The 24,304-nt window shown below is 37.6% G+C and overlaps 1 protein-coding gene across 3 annotated transcripts in view; it reads right to left on the reverse strand.

The window, feature by feature from the left end:
* myo1ea (myosin IEa) overlaps positions 1-24,304 on the reverse strand; it is a 65,447-nt gene that overhangs the window by 37,195 nt on the left and 3,948 nt on the right. For all 3 annotated transcript variants that reach the window (XM_086026187.1, XM_086026186.1, XM_086026188.1), the window contains exons 3-5: positions 6,569-6,712; positions 3,883-3,972; positions 666-760 (exon numbers count right to left, since the gene is read on the reverse strand). In XM_086026187.1, coding sequence (XP_085882313.1) covers positions 666-760; positions 3,883-3,972; positions 6,569-6,712 — 329 coding nt within the window. The remainder of the gene's footprint in view (positions 1-665; positions 761-3,882; positions 3,973-6,568; positions 6,713-24,304) is intronic.

Raw genomic sequence — 24,304 nt, forward strand, 5'->3', positions numbered from 1 at the left:
TGACATTCAAAATAAGCTTCAGCAAAAAAAAATGGCTCTACTGAAACACTTCCTGTTTCCATATTTTTTCAAATCTATACCATGTCAAACTAAATAGTGCACCACCGTCTAGTGGTCGCCAGTGGACACACTGGATGGTTGTTGGTTTAAAAAAAAAAACAAAAAACAAATAAAAACTAATTCTTGAGTTGTCTGGTTTGGCGATTAAACATCGCATTACTTTTTGGAAGACCTAAGAATGTTCTTAAAAAAAACAGCTTCAACCTGGAAGCCAGAAATGAAAAAACTCATTTTAATACATTCAATTGGAGATCTGCTTTTGCGTTTGAACTCTTCAGTAATAGTCCCAGGATGAAAACGACGATGCTCCATACTGTATTTCCTTTCAGTTGGGCCTATGTCAATTAGAATGAACAATAATATAATGGGAGGAAAAAGCGTCTTTTCCCGTCAGTCGCCTCCAATGATTACGATGCGGATTAACCTGTTAGGTTTGTTCTTCTGCGCTCCTCCTTAACCTATGATCATAATCACCTTCAAAATGCTTTCAGTTTGAATGATCAGCTCACATATCAAGATTTTGTGATTTTGGATCCCAATGCTGAATATTCATTAAGAAGCAAATAGTTCCTATCTTCTTGTCATGCATTTTTTTTTTTTTTTACCTAATGATGACACACTGGTTTTCTCGGTCTATCATCATGTTTCTGTACATGTTGTCCGCCAGAGCGTAGATGTGAGGAGGGTTCTCATACTGGGCCTGATCGGAGAGAAACAAAATCACAAAGACAAAATACTTGAAAAGATTTGTTCCAGCATTGCGTTGGCTATAAATTCCCGCAGATTCATCTCACTGTGTTGTCAGCCATGTATCAACTGTTGTACCGCTACTGTCCGCAAGACAATTAAACACACACTGAGATGAATGAACCACACTGTTGTTTCCCTTTTTTTTTCTTCTTGAATCCCATACAGTTCCCATACAGTTAATATAAAAAGTCTAAACACCCCTATGCAACACTGGAAAGTTTTGCCCTGGTTGATGCAAGGACACTTGTTCGAGTTTTCTCCCAGGTAAACCCAACAACCTGCCTTTTGGATCCAATTCCCACATTTCTTTTTAAGACATTTTATGGATTTTTTGAAGAACAAATTTTAAATATAGTCAATTGCTCTCTTCAGACAGGCGTCTTCCCCGCTGCCTTTAAAACGGCGGTGGTGAAGCCCCTTCTGAAGAAGAGCGGTTCTGACCCGAGCGTTTTTAATAACTACAGACCCGTATCCAACTTACCGTTTTTAAGTAAGATTTTAGAAAAACTGGTTTTCATCCAGTTGAATCATTTTTTAAATACAAATAATATTTTTGAGAAATATCAATCTGGTTTTAGGATGAACCACAGTACGGAGACTGCTCTTTTAAGGATCTTAAATGATATTAGGTGCACTGCAGACGTGAGAAAACTCACAGTCTTGGTGCTACTGGATCTAAGCGCTGCTTTTGATACAGTAGATCACCAAATTTTATTAAATAGACTTAAAAATCTAGTGGGCATCTCTGGTACTGTTTTTGACTGGTTTTATTCCTATCTCACAGACCGATATTTCTTTGTAAGTATGGATACTTGTTCCTCTAAAACTCATGAAATCAAATGTGGGGTTCCTCAAGGTTCGATTTTAGGCCCCTTACTTTTTAATCTTTATATGCTTCCCCTCGGGGATGTCATCAGGGGACACGGCATCAGCTTTCACAGCTATGCTGATGACACGCAGCTGTATATTGCCGTGTCTCCTGATGACACAGGACCCATTGATACCCTTTTAAATTGCATTTTAGATATCAAGTCATGGATGGCAGATAATTTCCTACAGCTCAATGAGGACAAGACTGAGGTTTTAGTTATCGGTCCCGAAGGTCAGAGAGAGAAGCTTTTACCAAAACTACACATTTTTAATCCCTCACACTGTGTGAAGAACCTTGGCGTCATTTTTGACTCTGAGCTCAGTTTTATTCCTCATATTAAAAATGTAACCAAGATTGGTTTTTATCACCTTAAGAATATCGCCAGAGTCCGCCCGTTTCTCTCTCAGGCTAACACGGAAGTGCTGATGCATGCCTTTATTTCCTGTCGTTTAGATTACTGTAATGCCCTGCTCTCTGGCCTCCCGAAAAAGAGCATTTCACCACTGCAACTACTGCAGAATTCAGCCGCTCGGGTGCTGACGAGAACCAGAGGGCGGGAGCACATTACGCCAGTTTTGAAATTGCTGCATTGGCTCCCTGTGTGTTTCAGGATCGATTTTAAAGTACTTTTATTAGTTTATAAATGTGTTAATGGTCTTGGGCCATCTTATTTATCTGATTTGCTTTTATCATACCAGCCCTCGCGGATCCTGAGGTCCTCTGGCGCCGGCCTTTTATTTATTCCAAGGGTGAGGACCAAAATGCATGGCGAGGCTGCATTCAGCCATTTTGGTCCTCACCTTTGGAATAGCCTGCCAGAGGATGTCAGGTCTGCAGAGACTGTTGATATTTTTAAGAGGAAGCTCAAGACACACCTTTTTAGTTTGGCTTTCAACAACTTTTAAATAATTTATCTTTTCTTTTGATTGAAGATAATTCTATGTTTTGCTTTGAATGTTTTAAAGCACTTTGAGTTGCATTTTTATGTATGAAAAGTGCTATATAAATAAAATGTGATTGATTGATTGATTGATTGATTGATTGATATGCCTGGTTCATATGCAAGGTTTTTAGCCGAAAAAAACTAAAATGTGCAAGATAAATAATTTTATCGTTATTATGAGTCGTACATGTCCAACTCAACTGGATTAAAAAAATAAATAAATTGAATGAGGAAATAAAAATGAACTGAGACACTGTGGTTGCATAATTCAGTTTTTACTTTAACAATGATCCAGGGCACTACGTGACTGCGTCGGCCCGCCCAAGTTCACTGATGCTGAGATGATGAATACAATGAAATCAACACGTTCTTGCTTTTCAGAATATTCAATATTCACTGTTTTGGGGTTTAAATCATCATGAATCTTTTTACTGCGCTGTGCAATTTTTTGGGGGGCCATCAGGTTACATCCTTCCAAAAGGAATGACTAAAACTAAAGCCCAGAAAATGCCAGCCAAATGTTAAATATTCAGTTAGATTTTATACCGTAATAAAACCCCGTAACATGCAAAATAGTAACTAAACAGAAGCAATATTTACTTAAAGGCCTAAATAATGCAGCATAAAGACTCTAAACATAGCATATTATATCACAAATATACAGGGCTAGTGTCGGTTCTGACAGGGCGACCACAACATGGCTGAAATATCCATGTTATTCCACCACCACATCATTGCTATTCCATAGCCCGTCTTTGTTAGCATTAAACTAAGCACACTCATCTAAAGCTAAATTATGCGATTGATTTAAAGATTAAACAGACAGACGGACGGAGATTTTAATCATGATGGATGAGCAAGTTTTCCTAAAAGTTTGTACTGGCACTAAATAGGTCAGATAAGGATCGCATCCTTTGCTCTCCACCCAGTTTCTTGACTATACATACAATCTCTTATGCATTTTTAAAGGCAACCAGGACATTGATCTGCACAATATTGAGTATTTGTTACAGTGTCCGGGGCTTTAAAGTGTGCAGCTGGCCGAACACACAGTTCTATGACGCCACTGCCAAGCTTTCCCGGCGATCAGGGCCAGTTCCTGACAGGCAACATCTGCACTCGCCAGCTGGAACGTTCGCACTGAATCCAACCCAGTTCTTTTCAGCAACTTTGTTCGGCAGACGGCAACATCTTAAAAGCTGTGCGTACTGCAGTCACAGCCTGCGCGGATGCTTTCAGGGTCAATTTAGCTACTCACCGCGCCTTGGTAGATCTCCACTTCTTTTTCCCCAAAGTAAGGCATCTGCTTGAAGGGGTTGATGGAAATCAGCACAGGACCAATGTAAGTCTGATGGGGGCGTTGGTTAAAGATCATAAAGTGAAGAGTAAACTAAAGTAAAAGCCAAAATTAAACTCAAGAGAAACAAAAAATGTAAATGTCTGCTTTGTGTTACTGGTGACAAAGCAAAAACATTAGTGTGATATCTAAATTTGATTTAAAAATTTTAATTAAATAATTCAATGAATACTATTTTAATTAAAAAATATTTGCTACTTCTATTTCAACCGTCCATTTTCCGAATCGGTTATCCTCACGAGGGTCGGCGTGCTTGTGCCTATCCCAGCTGACTTCGGGCAGTAGGCAAGATACACCCTGGGATGGTTGCCAGCCAATCGCAGTTACTTATCTATTACTGTTATTTACAATTATCTCAAGGCACTTCACGATTCAAGAACCAAAGTCCACATAAATTAAAGAAAAACCAACTGAACAACACATGAGCCGGCACTTTACAACAGAGGCAAGGAAAAAAAAAAAAAACGAAGGAAGAAAAAAAAAATTATAATAATAATAAAGGCAAATAAAAATGTCAAAAAGCTGCTCAACTGCTATTATAAATTAGAAAAAAAGTTTGAAATTTTTCAATAAACTTTTGCATGAAAAAATTTTACATTAAAGTATATCTTGTAACATTAAATGTTTGTTAAAATTTTAAATGTAAAAAACATTGGCAAAATTTTCAATACCTATTGATTTTTTTTAATCAAGTATGATATCTTAACAGCCAACTTTTCTTTCAATTTTAATTAAAAACTGCTTCAAATTGTCAATTTTTTTTAACATTGAATAATCTTAAATAAAGTGTTATGTCTAGTAACATTCCTTTTTTTCTCTACATTTTTACTTTCAATAAAAACAAATTGTGCTGTCTCTTAAACATTTTCACATTTAATCATTTGATGCGGTAGTCCAATAAAATACGTGTTGTGGGCCGCAAATTGCCCCCCCCCCCCCCGGCTAGACTTTGGACACACTTGAACTACATGCTTGGTTATAGTTTTCAGTTCCAGTTGCTCATGTACAAGATAATTTAATACTCTAACAGTAAAAGAAGAAATTACCTTATCTAATTTTGCTATCTTTGGTTTTTAACAAATGGTTGAGAATGGGCTCGGCATTCAACACCGTTGTGAGGTTTTATACCCTGAAACCAAAGCGTTGCTGGTGACAAATAAAGCTGCTATTGTGGGTGGCCTACAGTGAGTGACCTTCAGTACTGCTGGCAAGGAGGCCACACAGTTGCTGCTGTTTGCTGACCAACATCTAAATCCTGACAAAGAGTTGTCAAGCTCAAAGCTGCCAGAGTTTAGCAAAGTTCACAACCCGCAGATGCTGCCATTAAAAGTGCTTAGAAAACAGTTTTTCAAAGGGCGTCTTCATTATTCATTCATGAGTTGTTCATTCACTAAATCGTGCGTGTCCTTGGATTGAAAGAATAGTCATAATAGTTGTGCAATGTACATTGCTTTCAAGAGTTTAAATCAAAACCAGAAGTGCCCACGAAGCTGAATACAGTATGCCTGCAGAAACATTCGCTATGTTTTTAAATGAACTTCTCTGTCAAAAGCAACAGGTTGCACTATATCCACCAACTCTTGAGGCAACTTGAAGCCTGGAGAAAGTCATACGTGGTAATAAATAAATAAATAAGTTCTTCCTTGGGCCACTACTCTCTAAAAATGAATAGAAATTGGTTTTACAGTGAATACTTATGAATTAGCTGTTTGGCATTTGCAAATTCACCTACTTGCTGGTTTTCGTTCTTATTTGTATTTATTTATTCATTGATTGATTAGATTTTGGCCCCTGCCTTCCTATGTGGAGTGCGTGGAGTTTTTTCTCCGGGTACTCCGCACATTCCAAAAACATGCATTGATCACTCTAAATTTCCCCTAGGTGTGATTGTGAGTGCGGTCGTTTGTTTGTCTCTGGGTGCCCTGCGATTGGCTGCCAACCAGTTCGGCGTATACCCCGCCTACTGCCCGATGACAGCTGGGCTAAGCTCCAGCACGCCCGTGACCCTTGTGAGGATAAGCGGTATATATAATGGATGGACGGATGGATGGATTTTTATTTATTTTAAGGGGAAGTCAATCCAAAATGTTTCTTTCCAATAATACGTGGTTCCAGTAGTCTAAACACAGCATTCTGATGAATATTGCGTTTGTGGAAAATGAGTTAAGCAGCAAAATCCACACGTTTTTAGCCATCTCAGGCGGCAGGAATTTTGTCACTTATATACACACATATACATGCAAACATACATACATATATGCAACTCATTTATGTATGTATGTTTGTTTGTATACACACATACGTACATAATATGTATATGTGTATGTGTACACATGCACACTGACTGTTTCGTCATAGTTTGCACCCCAGTGAAATCTTCCTTCTTTGAGCAAGTGAGTCAAACATCTGGCAGTGGTACCAAGCTGACCTGTGCACCTTTAACCACGGCAGGGGCGGGTGTAAGGTTTCGACAACGAGGTTACTCACTGCCACAAACGACTATCGGGCTATTCTGGGAAAAGCGGAGGTGAGGGGAAGCTCTCAATTCCTCGCCGAGGTGCGAGGCGCCATTGTGAGGTGAGGATACAAAGATGTAGTCATCCATGTATCTCTTCTTCAGGTTGTCCACGATGGCGTCCTCGTTGATCTTGCTGAGCAACACCATGTCATCCACGCCGCTCAATTTGACATTGTGGCTCTGCCAGTGGTACCCGAACTGACCCCGGCCCCCCTGAAATAAAACACACACAAGGAAAAAAAAAATAGTTAAGATGACCCAGCAGAGCCAACCAGAACACTTCATTTACTTTTTAGTGCACCTGTCATAAAATGAGATGATTATATGTCTAATTAAACAAATTGTGTACATGCTTTCATGTGTAAATAAGGTGACTGAATCAGAGTATTAGCTACAGCTCTCGATATGATGCAGTGTAGTGCAACCACAAGAATCAAGAATTTCATATAATAGCTCTCAAAACTGATGATAATTATCTTTGTAAAGGCAGAATATTTTCTAAATACAGTTTAAATCACTGATTCTTAAACTGTGCTACGAGGGCTGCAATCTAGTGGTACGCAAAAAAAAATGCTGCTAATTGCAGTTCAGTTTTATTTAATTTTAAGGTCAAAATATTTGCATTTAATCTTTAAAAAAAACTTGTTTTAAAGCAGTTTTTTAATTTGGATTTTAAGTACAATATATTTGAATTTAATTTAATAATTCAATCGATCAATCAAATGTTATTTATCTAGCAATTTTCATACATAAAAATGCAACTCAAAATGCTGTGCAATAAAAATATCAAAATTACAACATAAAAAGAAGACCCGCTCCCTCCTCCCAACATGGACAAAGACTTATATTATACCCACAAGCACACCTGTACTCACACACGCACACACACGCACACACACCCCCCCCCACACACACACACACGCGCACACACACACACACACACACACAACCTGTTATGTTAAAAAAAGACATGACAATGCACAGAGACTGATTTAGTGTAAATTATTTAGCATTGTACTATATTTAAGCACAGTGCTAATGTTCAAACTGCATCATGTTGCAGCCTCTTACGATAATATCATTTTTTTTCCTATCCATGCAAAACCAAACAATAACTAAAACCTCTGCCTTGTTTTTATAAACACTTAATGTATTTTAATGTTGGTCATCATGGCGGTACTTGGATTTCCAAGTATTTTTTTTAGGTGGTACTTGGTGGAAGGATTTTGAGAACCACTGCCTTAGCTTGTGCAGGTGTACCTAATGTTATGACCATTAAATCTATATTGCATTGGTTTGATTTACTTCATTTTTTAATGAAGGTGCTACAACAAAAAGTAATATTTAGTTTGACATTCAGGACAGAACATTTACCTTTTGTCTGTTAAATACATTGTATGCCATAGCCAAAGTGAAAGCTTTACTGAAAAATATTTTTTAATTGAATTTATTTCGAACATGTAAAAAAGACAAAGTAAATGTGATTCGCTTGTGAAGACAAAAACAAAGAAATAAATACATAAATTTACAAACAAAGATACCACAGAAACAAAGCATCAACGAAAGCAACACAAGTTACACAGTAGTCAGCAGTCACTATAAATGAAATATCCATTAAATATACATGTTCGAAAAGGAGTAGGAAGAAGTATGAACTTGTCTAGTCCTAACCCTTTAATCTCCCTTACATGATCAATATATCAATCATTTGTCAATACACAACAATAGTTCTATATCATATAATAATACAACATTAATAATATTACAATATTGGTGATAATAATAATATAACATAGTCATTGTTACGACTTAAGATCTTTGTCTTTCCTATACTTTTCAAAAATGTTGATTTTATATTTCTTTTTGAATTGGTGTATGTTTGGACATTGTTGTAGGTCATTATTAAGTCTGTTCCAGATTTTTACTCCCAATACAGAAATGCAAAAGCTTTTCATTGTTGTCCTTGAGTACTTTATCTGTAAGTTATATATTCCCCTTAAACCATAGCTACCCTCTCTCTATGAAAACACATCTTGGATGCTGCCTGGAAGTAGGTTATTTCTCGCTTTATATAATACTTTTAAATTCCACTAGATCAAACAGTTGAATAATTTTAGATTGTAAAAACAGTGCATTTGTGTGGTGAAGGTGTCCAACATTATGAATTGCTCTTACAGCTCTTTTTTTGCCATATAAATAGACGTTGCAATGAACTCTTGTAAGTGTTTCCCCAAACTTCTGAACAGTAATTTAAATATGGTAATACTAGAGAGCAGTACAAGATGTGTAATGATTTCTGGTTGAGAAAACGTTTTACTTTTGAAAAGATGGAAATGCTTTTTAAAAGTTTGGATCTGACACGTTTATTGTGTGGTTTCCAGCAGATTTTATTGTCGACGATTACCCCTAAAAATTTAATCTCTTCTACTCTTTCTATATCTACACCCTCTATTTGTAATCTTACCTGTTTTACTGTTTTGACATGTCCAAATACAATGAATTTTGTTTTGTTTGTTTTTACTTTCTTAAATTCTGAAGTAATTGTGTCCAAAGTACGATGCATTTTCTCACCAGAAACCAGAATGGTTGTATCATCTGCAAATAATACAAATTTCAATAGATGAGACACATTGCACAAGTCATTAATATATTAACAATTTTGGTCCCAATATTGACCCCTGGGGAACGCCACATACAATATCCAAACATTCTGATTTAAATCCACCCAACTCCACAAACTGCTGCCTTTCTTTTAAATAGCTTTTAAGCCAGTTCAAGGATATATTTGCCAAAGTGAAAGCTTTACTGGAATATTTTATTTTGAAAAGAAGACCACTTTTTTCAATTTTCATTGTGTTTTCTGTTTATTTTTTTACTATGCATCGCACTTTACATTTGAGTTGTTGATTTGAGTTAAAATAATAAATACATTAGTTTTGACAGAGATATGCAATCTATAAAATAGTATAGAAATATTTTGTTTATAAATACTTAAAAATTAAATAGTATATACAATCAAGTAACAATCATTGTATGCATTTATATATATATATATATATATATATATATATATATATATATATATATATATAAATAAAATTGAATAGGCTTTAGCACAGCCTTAACACATGAGGATAAGCAGTATAAAAGATGGGTGGATAGGATTCAATAAAAAAAAGTGTGGCTTTGAGACATCTATGAGGTCATCAGACAAAAAGAAACACTTATTCACAATCTGCACATTTTGTGATTGCTGCAGCACGATGAGTGTGTTTCTTTTTGGATCCGACTTCTATCCACATCCGAACACTCTGCCCACATCTCCTTGTTTTGCTAAAGCTGACTGTGAGGTCATCCATCAGGCGCTATGAGTCAGTGTTGTGTCGCTCAGTGTGTGGCTACTGTGGAAGAAGGTCACATCACGCCGTGCGGCCGGCGACGGCAAATCATCCATTATTTAACCTTTGACTTCTTCCCAAGAGGAAAGTGGGGAAGCATGGTGAGGGGAGTCTACTTCATACTCTCAAAATGAAAAAGAAGAGAAACAATCTACAGCCACGATCTAATCAGATCAAAACCGGAACTGTATTAAACAAATCGTCCTTCATAGAAGTAATAAATATGTACTAACATATTGTGGAAAGCCAGTCACTCATTAACCTGTTATTGAGAGAACTGGTGTGCTTTTAACATCCCCCAGGGTGAATTTAGACTTTACAAGAAGAAAATCAACCACTTGACATGCTGTGTGATGGCAGAAAATGTTCACAGCTAACAGCTAGCCAAGGTACGTTCCCTCTCTGGTACAAAGACCATTTAACACCCAATTAGTCCTTCAGATCACACCCATTAACATGTTTTACTGCTTTTTTTTAGGTGGGGCAAAGGGAAATGAACATATTTTCCTTTTTACAAAAACATTCCAAATTGCCAGGTTTGCCTCAAAAAGAATGGAAACATGTATAGAACAGGTGTTACATTCATCATGTTAGCTTGCAAACAAAAAATCAGAACATTGTACTTTTTAAAGGTAGCCATTGAATGCTTGGTTAATAGTGGGAGGCAACTGTGCTACAATTGGTGTTTAATTACAGATTCAAAGGAGCAAAATGTGCCATTTGTCTGGGGCTTTTGAAAAACGTGTCTCTTTCGCAATGTATGTTTCGTGCTCATGAGGCCACATCAAAGGTTGGTAGTAATGAGTTACATTTACTCCTTTTTTGTCTACTTAAAGTGGAAGTCAACCCGAATAATTTCTTTACAATAATTTGTTCTATGCAGGCCCATTTGTCGAAAACATACAGTAAAATCCACCCGTTACTGTCCATCCTAGGGGCAGCCATTTTGCCATTTGTTGTCGACTGAAAATGACATCACAGTTGCTCAGGGCTACGATAACGACCAACCATGAGCCATGATTGGTCATTATTGACAGAAACGACAAAATGGCCGCCCGCTGAGATGGCTAAAAACGGATGGATTTGTTGCTTAACTCATATTCCACGAACGCATTATTAACCAGAATGCCATGTTTACGCGAGTCGAGGCGCATGGAACATACTGCAAAGAATTATGGGTGGTTGACTTCCCCTTTAAGTTGTTGAATAAATTGTACTTGTCAGCGTACCGTTACTGTGACATATTTTTACTTGAGTATTTTGAGTAGTTTAAGAAGAAACACAATTTTTATGCCGGTTCCTTTAGCTACATTCGGCTGGCTACTTATATTTTTATCTATAGATATTTCTTACTGCTTGGGTGATCTATTTTTGCTCATGAAAAAACATGGCAAATATGTATAGTAACTTTACAGAGTGGCTGTGGCTCACTGAGTGATGAGAAGATGTACAGAATATGGATGTACAGACAACAACAAAAAACAGCACCTGTGTCAAGTGCTGTCATTTCATGTAATTTCATCTTACAAGAACTCCACTTCGTTAGCATCTCCATTTTCAAAACGTAATGCTCTGTGGAATTAAACCAGCAGGTCAACCACAGCACATAAATGCAAATCGCAATTCCTTTAAGCTAATCAGAGTTCCTCTCTGAAAGAAGAAGGGAGAAAAGTAATCCGCATTGTATGCACAGCACTGAAAATAAAGATGTAAATTGCCAGAACTCTCATTGTTTTTGAATAACGAAACAGATGTGAGTTGCAGAAAAATGTGGGTGCAATAATCTTAATAATCTTAGCCTGGTGAGAGAGAGAAGACTTACTGCATCGTGCTGGTTTACCGCAATTTAAGATCATTAATTGTGGCTTCATTTGAAATAGTTTGTTATTTCATAGAAAAACAAATCTCATTGTTTTAAGGTGATATTGTTGGGCAATATTTTAATTTGTTGAGACAAAAGCAGTCCTTTTCTCCCATCTTGTGGCATCTATTTTTTGTTGTTTGAGGTTGGCTGGGCGTCAATTACGCATGGATTTTCACCTAAAGCAACAAGGCTCGGTCTCTTTCCCCCGTGTTTAGCGGAGCTTCACTGTATTGGACTCCTTCTTTTTCGTAGGTTACATATGAATGGTATCTACCCTGATATGCTGTGACAGTCACCCCCATAATTATAACAATAGCAAAGAGCTACAGTTAGCCAAAACTTACACCTTGAGAAGCACACGCACACTAACCAGCCAATTTGAAATCACTCGCTAGGCCACAACCCTTGAAAGGTCTGCATACAACATAACAGTTCTTGTTGTGACCTGACTTAGTCCCACCGTACGATACTTACTAGAGGGCGGCATACAAAATTTTGCTGGTCCGTCATTCGTCATCCGCCATTTTTCATAGCGAATTGAATTGTAATTGTCAGTCTGTTGGTACATTAGTCAGTCCCCCAGAAAAACGCCAAAAAACGGGCGACCGCCAGTGACGGGCGCGGTTAGTGACGATTACATCGATGGCACATCCGTCATTCGTCAGTCCGTATATTTTCAAAGATGTCCCGTCATTGGTCAGCAAAATGGCCATCCGTCAGTGACGGACATGATGGGATGCTTACCTCTGGTAATTATTACACTTTATAAAAGCAGTTTATTTCATTACATTATATTCTCTTTTAATACATTGCATATTTTTTTATGAAATTCTGTTATTTTACTTAATTAAAAACATTGGCTGAACACCATTTGTGAAAGTATCGCACAATGTCTCCAACACTTTAAAACATGTGATAATACATGCTGTGCATTTTACATAAGCATGTTTCGGCACCACAGACAAAACCAGGACCCACGAATGTTTCATGTCACTAATTGACAACAGAGAGCGTGTGGAAAACCATCTGTGTTTGGTGGGAGGGAGGGACAGGGAGGAATCAAGTGTGCCGCAATTAACCTGTCTGGAATGAAAAAGAGCAGATTCATGATGAGGCAACTAATAAGTTGTGCATGTAGGAGGTGCATGTCAAATGTTGGGAGAATACCTTCATGTGTTTTGACTCGGGCTGGTTTAATGAGGCAAGACGACTGAGAAAATAGCCTTACATCAACAGTCACAGGCAGGGAGGAGGCCAGGGAAACAGGGCGGCACACACAAATACAGAAACTTACACACAAAGATGCCTGGGAGGTGCCTTGATTGATCGCACACTGGGATAATATCGGGTTCAAGGTCATAGCGCTCAATGTGATAGTGGTTGAGATCCGCCACTTTCCAAACAAAGTTGCTGTATGTTCAATATGCTTCTCCAAGATGAAATTTCAACTTCTGAGTGTATCATAGCTTATATTTGTTTACTAATAAGCCTCAAGCAAGACAGGGTTTCGTAAGCTAAACCCAAACTAAAGGTCGGGGACTTCCCCCCCGCCCACGTTGAAAAGGCATTCCAGCATCCGTCCTGATCCATAAGTCCCGGCTTTCCCTACCATGCAAATACCATCACCATATATGGAGAGCACTGAGCAGAAGCTGGCTCAGCGAACAGGAAATGGCTGGCTTTGATTCAGTATCATAAGCGGCACTTTTCCCCTCATTTCTTCCTTCTGTGCTTTTCCACCGCAGAAGCTGACACACAGTCCAGCCAGTGTTACCACTGTTGAGCATGAGAAACACAAGCCCGCCCTCCTAAAATTAGAAACAAGTGAGGTCGCTAATCACTTTGTAGTGGCAATCTTGAGCAATTGCCCTACTTGTACTTGAAAACAACAGACTCTATGAGGAAGTGCTTTACAGATTGTGATTGCGTCTACCACAAAATGAAAGAAATCAAGTCCTTGCCATGTGGCGTGTATTGAAAAAATGACCTCTGGGGGAAGATCAATCATATTAGGAGCAAAGTGAACAAAACAGATGTCAATTAATGAAGAACAGTTTCTTTATAATTGAGAAGATATATCAAGATTCTTTTCTCCTAACGTAGGCCCAAAATTTCTAAAGTGAGATGTGAGCCTGTTTGATAATGCTAAATGTGCTGAGATTAGTGGTCCCATGTTCCACTTTGGCCTCAATTTAGAGAGAACTGTTGTGGTGCCCGTGTTCAAATTTTTGAATACAATATTTTATAATTCAACAAAACATCAATGTGTTGTCAAATTTCCATAAACATTAATAGAAGCAGATCCCCCTCTTTTATCGGTAAATACTCTACCGTGAACAAGTGCTGCAGATATCGAATATTATTAGAATCAAGTATTCTGCCAATTATCCAGTTATCAAATAAAAACTTGCTTTGCATTTTGGCCGCATGTCATCACCATCTACACGTTCTAATGTAGTATCTGAAACTGAGTGTTTGTTGCTTTAAATGGCAGGTGAGTGACTTGGGTGTATGTGTAGAGTGGCTGTTAACTGGCTAAAATGTCAGTCACTAACCATGTGGAAAAAAAATCGCTTTTTTGTAATTAAATTATTAAAGCCATAGCCGTGTCTAATATATACAAGAAAAAAAATGCTTTGGTGCCATTTTGTAGACTCTATAGGCAATTAAAACCTTTTGGGTGAGCGTCAATTAGTCATGGCAGGGCTGCGACCCCAGCGAATAGTGAGGATTGTACTGTACTTTACAAGGAAACTGGTAGCCAAGGAAATTAGTATTATGTTTACGACAGTTTAGCTAGCAGCAGGGATACAGCGATTAAATCCACATTTACAGATTACTTGCTTTACTTTACTGGTCATTGACAATAAGGCCACTGATGATAAAGCAAAGGATTAAGACTCCACTAAGCTCATTTTGTGAACACGTCACAAATTAAAGCACTTCTATCTTAGTAACGGGTGGAACTAGTCTATGAAAGAGTCTCCAACAATAATTATACAGGTATATCATAAAATTGATATGCTGTAATAAGACAAATCTCTATCTAGTTGTGTTGCATCAACAAGCCAAGTAATAAAGCCAAGTAATAAAATATCCATCCATTTTCTGTACCGCTTATCCTCACAAAAGATACTTTAAAGAATGAAAAAGGAAAAAAAAAAAAAAAACGATGTAGTGGATGCGACTTGTCATGCAACCATAGTTTTTCCTGTGTCTAGATGCCAACCTTGGTGGCTTTCTTTTAATTTGAATGACGTATGGACATCAACAAATAGAGACATAAACTTGCTTGTAATTAGCCAGCAATTTATTATAGGGAATACGTTAGACCAAGCAACGTCACTGAGGAGTGTGGCTGGCAATAGAGACTGTTGTGAAAAATGATTCTTTGCTCAAGCTTCGTCAGACATGACAAACAATTTTTAAATAACAGTTACGATACCTACAAGCAATGTAGAAAATCATCACGTCCAATTCAAAATTGGAATATTGTACTTTGTTACTGGCCAAAAAGTAACTTCAACATGACACATACAGTAACTGTGGTCTTGACAGACTGTTTCTTCTATTCTGGAAACTGGTTTAGCCTGAGCGGAAGAAAAATTTATATTTGGACAACAGTATTGCAAATCTGTTCTCTGAACTCCATCCACACAAATTAAGATGATCAGAGTTAAGATAAACCAACTGCATGTGCCTTCATTGAACATTCATAACTCCTAATTAACACTAAATGAAAAACATGAACATGATGTTTACGCTCAAACTAACCATAGAACTAAGAGAATTACACTTTGTGTATTTAAAACTACCACATGGCTTTGCCTTACAGTCCACTAGCTTAATGCTAACACTAAACAGCATCTGACTGTGGCGCTATACTCCTTTCAGCAACAGACTGAACACAAACCACAGACAGAATATAACAGCTTGGGGTGTGCATCTCCCCACAAAAGACGAGTCGATACGGTTTCCGTTATGTAAACGATTCAAGTACGGTTCGATTTGAAAGTGCAACTATTCGGTTCGGTTCCACTCTGTGAGATTACGATTCAATTTGATATAGTATGGCTCAGCTCGATAATGTATGATGCAATTATTTTTATGTGTAATTTTACACACGTTAGAATTAATTTGTCAGTACTGTAAATGTTCCAATTCCTTCTACGATATATCTCTCAAATAAAAGCGGATTCAATACGTATCGATTCATTTCAAAGTAAAATAAATCAATTTGATGCACTCGCACTTTGTAAATCAAAAAAACGTTTTTTGTGTTCAAACCATTTTTTGTTACACCCCTAATAACAGCACTCCCTCATATTCCTTATCCTCGGTGAAGAGTAACTAATATTAGTGTCGTACTGATGAGGAAATGAATGGCCAAAAAGGGCACACCAGAAAGAGCAGCACGATGGAAGTTCAATTGATGCAGTGTGACAAAATCGGCTAAATTCTTTTTAATTGTAATTAATCATGTCATTACTGTATGTTTTTATAAAAAACAGTAATATCGAGTGATGTTTTTCCTCATTAAAATACACAATACAATTGTTTTGTAGTTTAGTACACATACCATAGTACTATACAATACATAACAGCTGTATTTCGTTATGTACTTACTCTCTAAAAACAGTTGGGTTAAAAATAACTCAATTTGGGGTCAAAAATGGACCAATCCACAAATTGGGTCAATTTAACCCACTTCTTGTGTTGTTTTGTACAAAACAGCCCAGTTTTTGGGGTTGTTTTGTATAAAACTACCCATATTTGAGGTTTTTGCAGAAAACAACCCATAAAGTTGCGTCAAATTGACCCAAGTAGTGGATCGGTCCTTTTTTGACCCAAGATTATGTTGTTTATAACCCAACTGTTTTTAGAGTGTACTGTATACAGTTTAAAAAAAACAACAGTATCAAAATACAGTATCTCCAATTAAATATGGTGTTTTGATTGACACTGTCAAAAAGATTATGTTAAGATTCTCGAAACAGCATAACCCAGAAATATTGTAAATCTAAACGTAATTTTTTAAAAATCTGAGCGTTACCAGTTTTCTGAGGGTAGAATGTTTGTCACAACTCTCAGATTGTGCAAGTGCACCTAATGTTGTGACCAGTGAGGCTATATACTCCTTTCCATGTGTATTTTGGCATTCTGCCAAATACCACAATTTCACACGAGATCTCAGCTTTACACAAGTAGGAGTAGACACTAGCAATTTGTTACTTTTGCTGGATGGGGGTAACATGAGCGCTGACTAATTGTGCAGTCACATAATGCTCTGCCTACAGGGAAGGGTGTGTGTATGTAGTGCGCTGTCCCGCCAAAGAAAAGATCCCGAACACATCATTAACTAAAATTACACACCATTTCAGTTCTGGTCAGTCAGTATTTATCCGTAGAGCCTATTTGAAACATCTCTGACAGAATCAGTGTTTAAAAAAAATATTGAAAAATATATAGTCCGTGAGATTATTGTGTTCAGGGTGGAACTCTTGTGGATATCAAAGACAGGAGCATGTCACACCAAGTACAGTAGCCTACAGTATTCTTTGTAGAGCAGCCTCAGTAGTGGTTGAATATAAACACAACATCTGCAGTCATGGCCAATCTGTGTGTGTCACTTGAACTTCCCACTCGGGTTTCAATCAATGATTCTGAGGCACTTTGTACTGAACACATGCAAAGAAACAATTGCACACTCACTTTTAAAACCTGAGAGCCCAGATGCCCTCAGTTGCTTTTCAATGACATCTATCCTTTCTTTAAATCACCCAGACAACCACCAAGGCCGAACAATCCTGAATATGTTCATAAAGTTGGACTGGAAAAAAAATATACATTTCACTCCAGTACTGCAGGATGTGCTAGAGAGTGAATAAGATGCAATAATATTAGTCGTTTTGCCACAGATGATAAAGAATACTGTATATGGCTGTGAGCAGAGCTGGGCGTTCTGGCTATCTGATGGACCGGTCCGTTTATCCGTCACTGACGGATGCCCGTTTTGCTGACCGTTGACGAATGACGGGAAAAATGTTAAAATATAGATTAAGCATGGACGGGAACCCCTTTATTTAGTCCGCCATCCGTCTGCAGTCCGTCATTAGTCTATTTTTGCAAGAAAAGGTCAGTTTCAGTCAACACACAACCCGGTTTCTAGTGACAAGGAAATCAAACGGAACTGTTACAGCATCAATACAGTTAATGCTCTTTGCTGTAAGTCTTAACTAAAAACACACCACTCATTAAAAGAAGCTGAACAATGGCATTAGTGTCTCCACAGTTTCTCTCTGTGACATAGTGTGGAGCATGTACATAATGAATGACACTTTAAAGAGCTTATCTGAGCGATATTGTGTTATGTACAGCACAGATTGTGTTTTATAAAATATTCAATAACACTACTAATATTAATCCTGTAGCATTATTAGGTTTTTTTTTAGTTCATTTCAAACATGCAGACCCAAAAACAAAAACTGGAAAAATATCCATAATAGAAATATCCCAAAATGATACTGCTCGTCCGAAAAGGGGTAGGAAAAAGAAATGTATTCAGACAGGGTCCTCTTAAATTAAGCCTCTTTGGGTGGTGACTGGTGCGCCATGTTGTGGTGAACAAGTCAGAATTGGCACTGGCCCTATACAGTTTTCATGATGCACCATGGTATGTTTCAATTATTATTTCGTATTTAGAATATTTCTACAACTGTATTATTTAAGCCTTTAAGAAAATATTAACTTCTGTGTAGTTATGTAGTTTTTTTTTTTTCCCTTTTTGCAACAGCAGCATAAAATGAATATTGAACATTATATATTTTCAGGGCTTTATTTCTTGTTCAGACCATTCCTTATGGAAGGATTTAACCTCACGTGCAAAAGAATGTGTGCAGTGCAGCAAATTTGTAATGGTTCAGTCAGGCCAGTGTTAATGTAGAACCCCGTTGGTCTATCACTTCTCCAATAGTTAGTTAAGATACAGTACAATACAACACAATTTTATTTATAGAGCGCATTTCATAACAGCTAGAGCTGTAACAAAGCACTTTACAATACAATAAATAAAACAAAAACAATAAAAGGCTGTGGTACATGTATTAATAAATATACACATAAATAATATATAAAATATAAATAAATAAAGCCAATAAATTGACATAAAACATTATATACAATTGACACGGGAAAAGAGCCGAAAAATTCAGGTCTGATCGAAAGCAAGAGAAAAGAAATGTGTCTTCAACTGGGTTATTAAATGGACAGACATCACAGAAAAATATTTACCTTCACCTCCCACATACCCAAATGTTCTTTCCCATGTACATAATGCACATGCATCCTCCCTTCCCAACATGCATCTTGTGCAACACATTTTATACGTTCTTTCAAGATGGTTTATGTTTGGACGTTGCTTTAATCCTTCACTCCTACTGTTCCACAGTCTCACACCACAAAATGGACAAACAAAAAGTCTTCCCGGTTGTGTGTATGTAATGTGTGTAATGTTTAAAAGTTGTGTTGGCCCTTTCAATGATAATTCCCTTTCCTATTCCGAAAAACAGATTTTGGATGTTACGTCACATCAAGGAAGCATCTAGTGGTCCAAGAACCAAAGTAGTGCTGTAGTAATATCCATCCATCTATTTATGTTTGTTTTCTAATAAAATTATCCATGATTAAGTTAAATCATACTGTACAATTTTCTTCTATACATGGGCATGAAGTGGCATCCTAAAAGCAGTGACTAACACAGTGCGTAACAATGTTCCAGAGGAACAAAGGACTTGCCAACTCGGTTATTGTTCCCTATTGCTATTGTCTACATTTATTTGAGTTTTTTCCACATGATTCAGAACTGTAGCGTCACAGCACACTAATATTAGTAGGCTCTCACGGAGGTCATTTATATATAGCAATTGAGGTAAATTAATTAGATTAGAATTGGATTATTTGAACACAAAAGAAAACATATAAAAGTGAAATTATATGAAATTATAATGTATGTATTATTATTCACATTCACTGCCATTGACGAATTTACTTGTCTTTTCACAGTCCAGCCATTCAATCCCAGGAATTTATATTTGTTTTCAATTTTTTTCAAACGTGACGGTAAAAGAGGGTCTGCAAATGTTTGGCAGCGAATAAGTTAATAACTAAAATGTCTCCTTGTGGCAAAATATGAGTAAAAAAAAAAAAAGGTTGAAATTGAGAACTTATCGGCAGACAACCGGAGCACAAACTTTGACCTTGTTGACAGCCCACAAAGGCAATGAGGGATTGTCATGCAAATAAGCAGTGGCCCTCTGCCGCATCGCTTAGCCCTGAGAAAGCTTGCTGCAGTTGTTGCAGCATTATCAACTGAAAAGTTTTGGCTGAGACGCCAACAGCAACATTGGACCTTACAGTGACGGTCTAATAATATTATTGTTGTATCAGATCACAGCCAAGTAAAAGGCTACGGGCTTTCAGTTAGAACGTTTTCGCTATTAACGGATGAGCTACTGGGCTTAATGCAGTCATGCTTTTTCAAAATGCGATGTTGATCTTCAGTAGCGTCATGCAGATGCCAAGCATAATTCTCATTTCTTATCATACAAACTACAGGGGAAGCAACATGTTTGCACGCAATGTTCACCTGCTTAGTGTCAAATAATACAAATGTTCATAGATTTGATCAGTTCCGAGGAATGCCTGGAAAAGAAATGAATTGATGCTGGATTTACACGTCTCGATCATACCTAGATGGAGAGCGACGGTCTATCATTGTTGGACGTCAATAAATTAAATCGATCGATGACACAGGCGCATCAAAACAACCTACCAACGGTAAACTTAAACACAGGCAAAAATTTGGAGAAGAACAGCCAATTCAATAGGGGAAACCAGAATTCGGAGCCAAACAGAATGGTAACAAATGTATGTATAAATCTTTGGTAAGGAATGTTTATATAATAATTTTCTATGTCATCACGACGGAAAATAAAGCACATTCATTCAAGACCTGCTATCGACCACAACTCACACCCTGTGACTCCACCCACTGCTTGACTTGCGTGAACGTTCAAGCTTAAATATCCCTTTGGCCTTTCATCTGAAATGTTCCTTTGTGCTTTCATCTTTAGGCACATTACAACCGCAGTCACTGCAAATAAAGAGCCTTAGATTGTGCTGCGAAGCATGCCGGGAATTTCTTGGGTCTTTACCATCGCTAAACCGGAGCAGCATTGCACAATTGTCGCCTGACAAGAAGTTTTTCTGTTCTGAACTGCAGTTCAGTGCAGCTCTCTGAATAGACTTTCACTGGCTTTGTGAGAACGCCTGCGCAAGCAGTTCAGTGTTTTCATCAGTGGATATAGTAGCGGACCTTCAACTGAGTGCTTTGTCAAGAACAGATCTTGTTTCAAGAAAACTGCCATCGATAGCGTGCATAGTACTATGTTGTTGGAGCAGTGTGCCATAAACTAAAAGAAAAACTTTTATAACGCCGCTCCAATGTCAATTGGCGAGCCTTGGGCAAGGGAATGATATGCTTTCAAAAATTGCACAAGTCTAAGCTGTCAAATGCTGATGGCCTCACATTTCTCCGAATGATACCAGAATGAAATAGAAAAAAAGTGTACAGTGACTTTTGGGACACCCTGTACATTAAAGCGTTTTTGAAAAACTGCGACATCACACATTTCTATTATATGTGATAAGGCAAATAAAGAATTTCCGAGGATTTTAGAGTAGTTTATGGCCATACAATCCCACTAGAATAACTCCATTGCTGCAATCACCGATTTGACCTCCACACTCAAACATTTCTCTAAAGCAGTGCTTACTTGTGGATCATTAATGTGACATGTTCATGAATCGGACCTTGACACGGAGCAGAAGGTGGAGCAAACCATTTTTGCTTCTGAAACTTAAATACTGTATCTTTATTATCTCTGCATTATGAAGAGACACTGTTAGTAGTTGTTAATAGTTTTTCTTTGCGGCTTTGCATATATAGAAAAGTGCTATATAAAAAAACAATGTATTAGTTGTCGCATTGTTTGTCTATGAGTGCCCTGTGATTGGTTGGCAACAAGTCCAGGGTGTATCCCGCTTACTGCCCGAAGACGGTTTGGCTGGGCTCCAGCACGCCCGCGACCCTCGTGAGGAAAAGCGGTTTGGATAATATATGGTTGGATAGTTGTAGCATTAAAAGTTGCAGTAGTTGTCAACCATACTACCAACTAGACTAGACATTCTTGGCCTATGATGACATACAATAACAATATCATTGGAAAGCCTTTTGGAGTGACAAAAGTAATACTTCACAATCCTGATCGAGCCCAACTACACACGGATTAAACGATGAACACATGATATGGTCATAAAACATTACTGCTGTGTAATAATTGTCCAGTCAGGAGGAAGTCCATAGTGTCAACATTGTGTGGTTATCATATGCATTATTATTAGGTCATGTTGCTAACTTTCCTCATTAGTCACTGTGAAATAGAGCAGATGAGGTTACAAGTCAAGGATTCAGATTACTTAAAGGTCTGGCTGCCAGTCAGTCGGAAAACAAGGCCGGGGCCTAAATACAGAGTCGCACGACCACAGACAGTGAGCCGCACACAAGTCCTTACAACCAGGAACTGCCCCTACTAGGAACTCAGAGTTCTTGGGCTGCTTGGTCTGAAAGCCACTATATAGTACACACGGTGCTGTGGGGACACTGTGAACTTTGTGTATGCAACACGAGGTGAAAAAGTGCTGGATACTTCTCCTCTGACCAATTCTACAGTCGAGAGTTACATCCGAGCCAGGAATACTAAATGCCTGACGTCATCACTACCAGGGTCGCATTTACCATTAGGCAAACACAGCAAACCAGACATCTGGGGCTCTGAGATTTAGAGGGGCATCAATATGTAAAACCTGATTCATTAAGTTGTCTTTGATCTCAAGAAATTAATGTTGCACTGTACTCTTACTTCTAGTGCTTAGAAAGACATCAAAATGCGTAATCTATCATGACATCGTCATTTCGATTTTGGCTTCTCTCAATCTGAAAACAGTACCAAAGAAAAACAATTAATGTGCCGAACTGCGGTATGTGTGTGTGCAAGTTCCCGACGCTGTGAAAATACCCTGAATGCACCATGTGTGACGACATGTGATTCTGCACCGTGATTTTTAACTGTTTAATGACAACCCGTTGGGAGTTTACTGTAAAACTAAACACACAAGAAAAACAATTACACACAATGTCGATTTAAATACAAATTTACAAAACATGCTTTTTTTTTTAAAAACATCTCCAGTGCTAATGCTAAAGTCAATGTAAAAATCCCACTGACATGCTTCGGGGGTGATGTTCCTTCAAATGCCGAATATTCACACAAAATTGCTGTAGGAGCACATGCATACCGCTAATCTAACAATACTCAATCTGTGAGAAACGACGTATGTTAATCGAGCTCAATAGCAACTTTCTTCTTCTACTCTTAGCTCTGTGTGTACTCCATGCATGTCCCCGTACTCCCCCTAATGGGCCAATGCAAGCGCTGCAAGCTCAGTCTGTATTATTTTTATTTCTTTCAAAATATTGTTTTAGTATATTCTTTTTTGACAAATTTATTTTCTGGTTGTTCTTTCACGTTACATTTAAATGTGAGTTTTCAGGGATTAAAGGATTTTTTATTGTTCGTATCATTACACATTTTCACATGATATGGCACGACGTACAATACTTGAGGTCCAGGTTTAACCCAGTAAGTCCCAAGACTTTCTGAAAAACAGATAAATAAAATAATATAAAACAAATACAATAAAGAGATAAGGTTGATGCTTGATTGCAGTTTAAATGTATGCAAAGAGGCAATGCAGTATGCTTGAGTCTTTTATTTCACATTTTTACAATTTCATTTTGTATTTAACAAAAAGCAGAGTGTTCAAGAATAAAGTGTTCAATGTGTAGCGTGAATGCGCTTAAAGCTACGATGGTCGTTTTGAGTAGTAGTTTTGGTAGTTGAATAAATAGTTTTTGAAATCAATGACTAATCATTTTTAATAATCGTGATTTGAAAATCAATCAAAATAATTATGATGATTATTTCTTTCCATAATCAAACAGCCCTATATTATCTTGCAATGGATTATTCCGTCATCTTACATCGCACGTGCAGATTTAATTTAGGAAGAGGGTAGGGAAAAAAAACATGTTGTGTATTGTGAGGAAAATCGAGAACAGTGGACTGTGCCATAACAGGGTGGCCAAATGATCAAATACAATACCAAACCAATGCGGAAACAAAAAGCAAAAAGATGACACCTATCACTCCTTCCGTCTATGCTCAGACAAATAAATATCAACATGAAATGGGCTGAGCTTGGATTTTGCAATGTGTCAAATGTTAGTTCAATCATCTCTCCAAGAGCAGACTTCAAAGAACATCAAAGTATATTTTGGTGTGCCTTTGTAAATAAGATCAGAAAAATAAGCAGCTCTTCAGCTGAAGTGTACGCTTCTGTTTTGAGCCACACCAATGAGTTTCC

The sequence above is a fragment of the Filicampus tigris genome, chromosome 3, assembly GCF_054856515.1.
Source record: "Filicampus tigris isolate MCC_2025a chromosome 3, RoL_Ftig_1.0, whole genome shotgun sequence".
Classification (NCBI taxonomy): Eukaryota; Metazoa; Chordata; class Actinopteri; order Syngnathiformes; family Syngnathidae; genus Filicampus; species Filicampus tigris.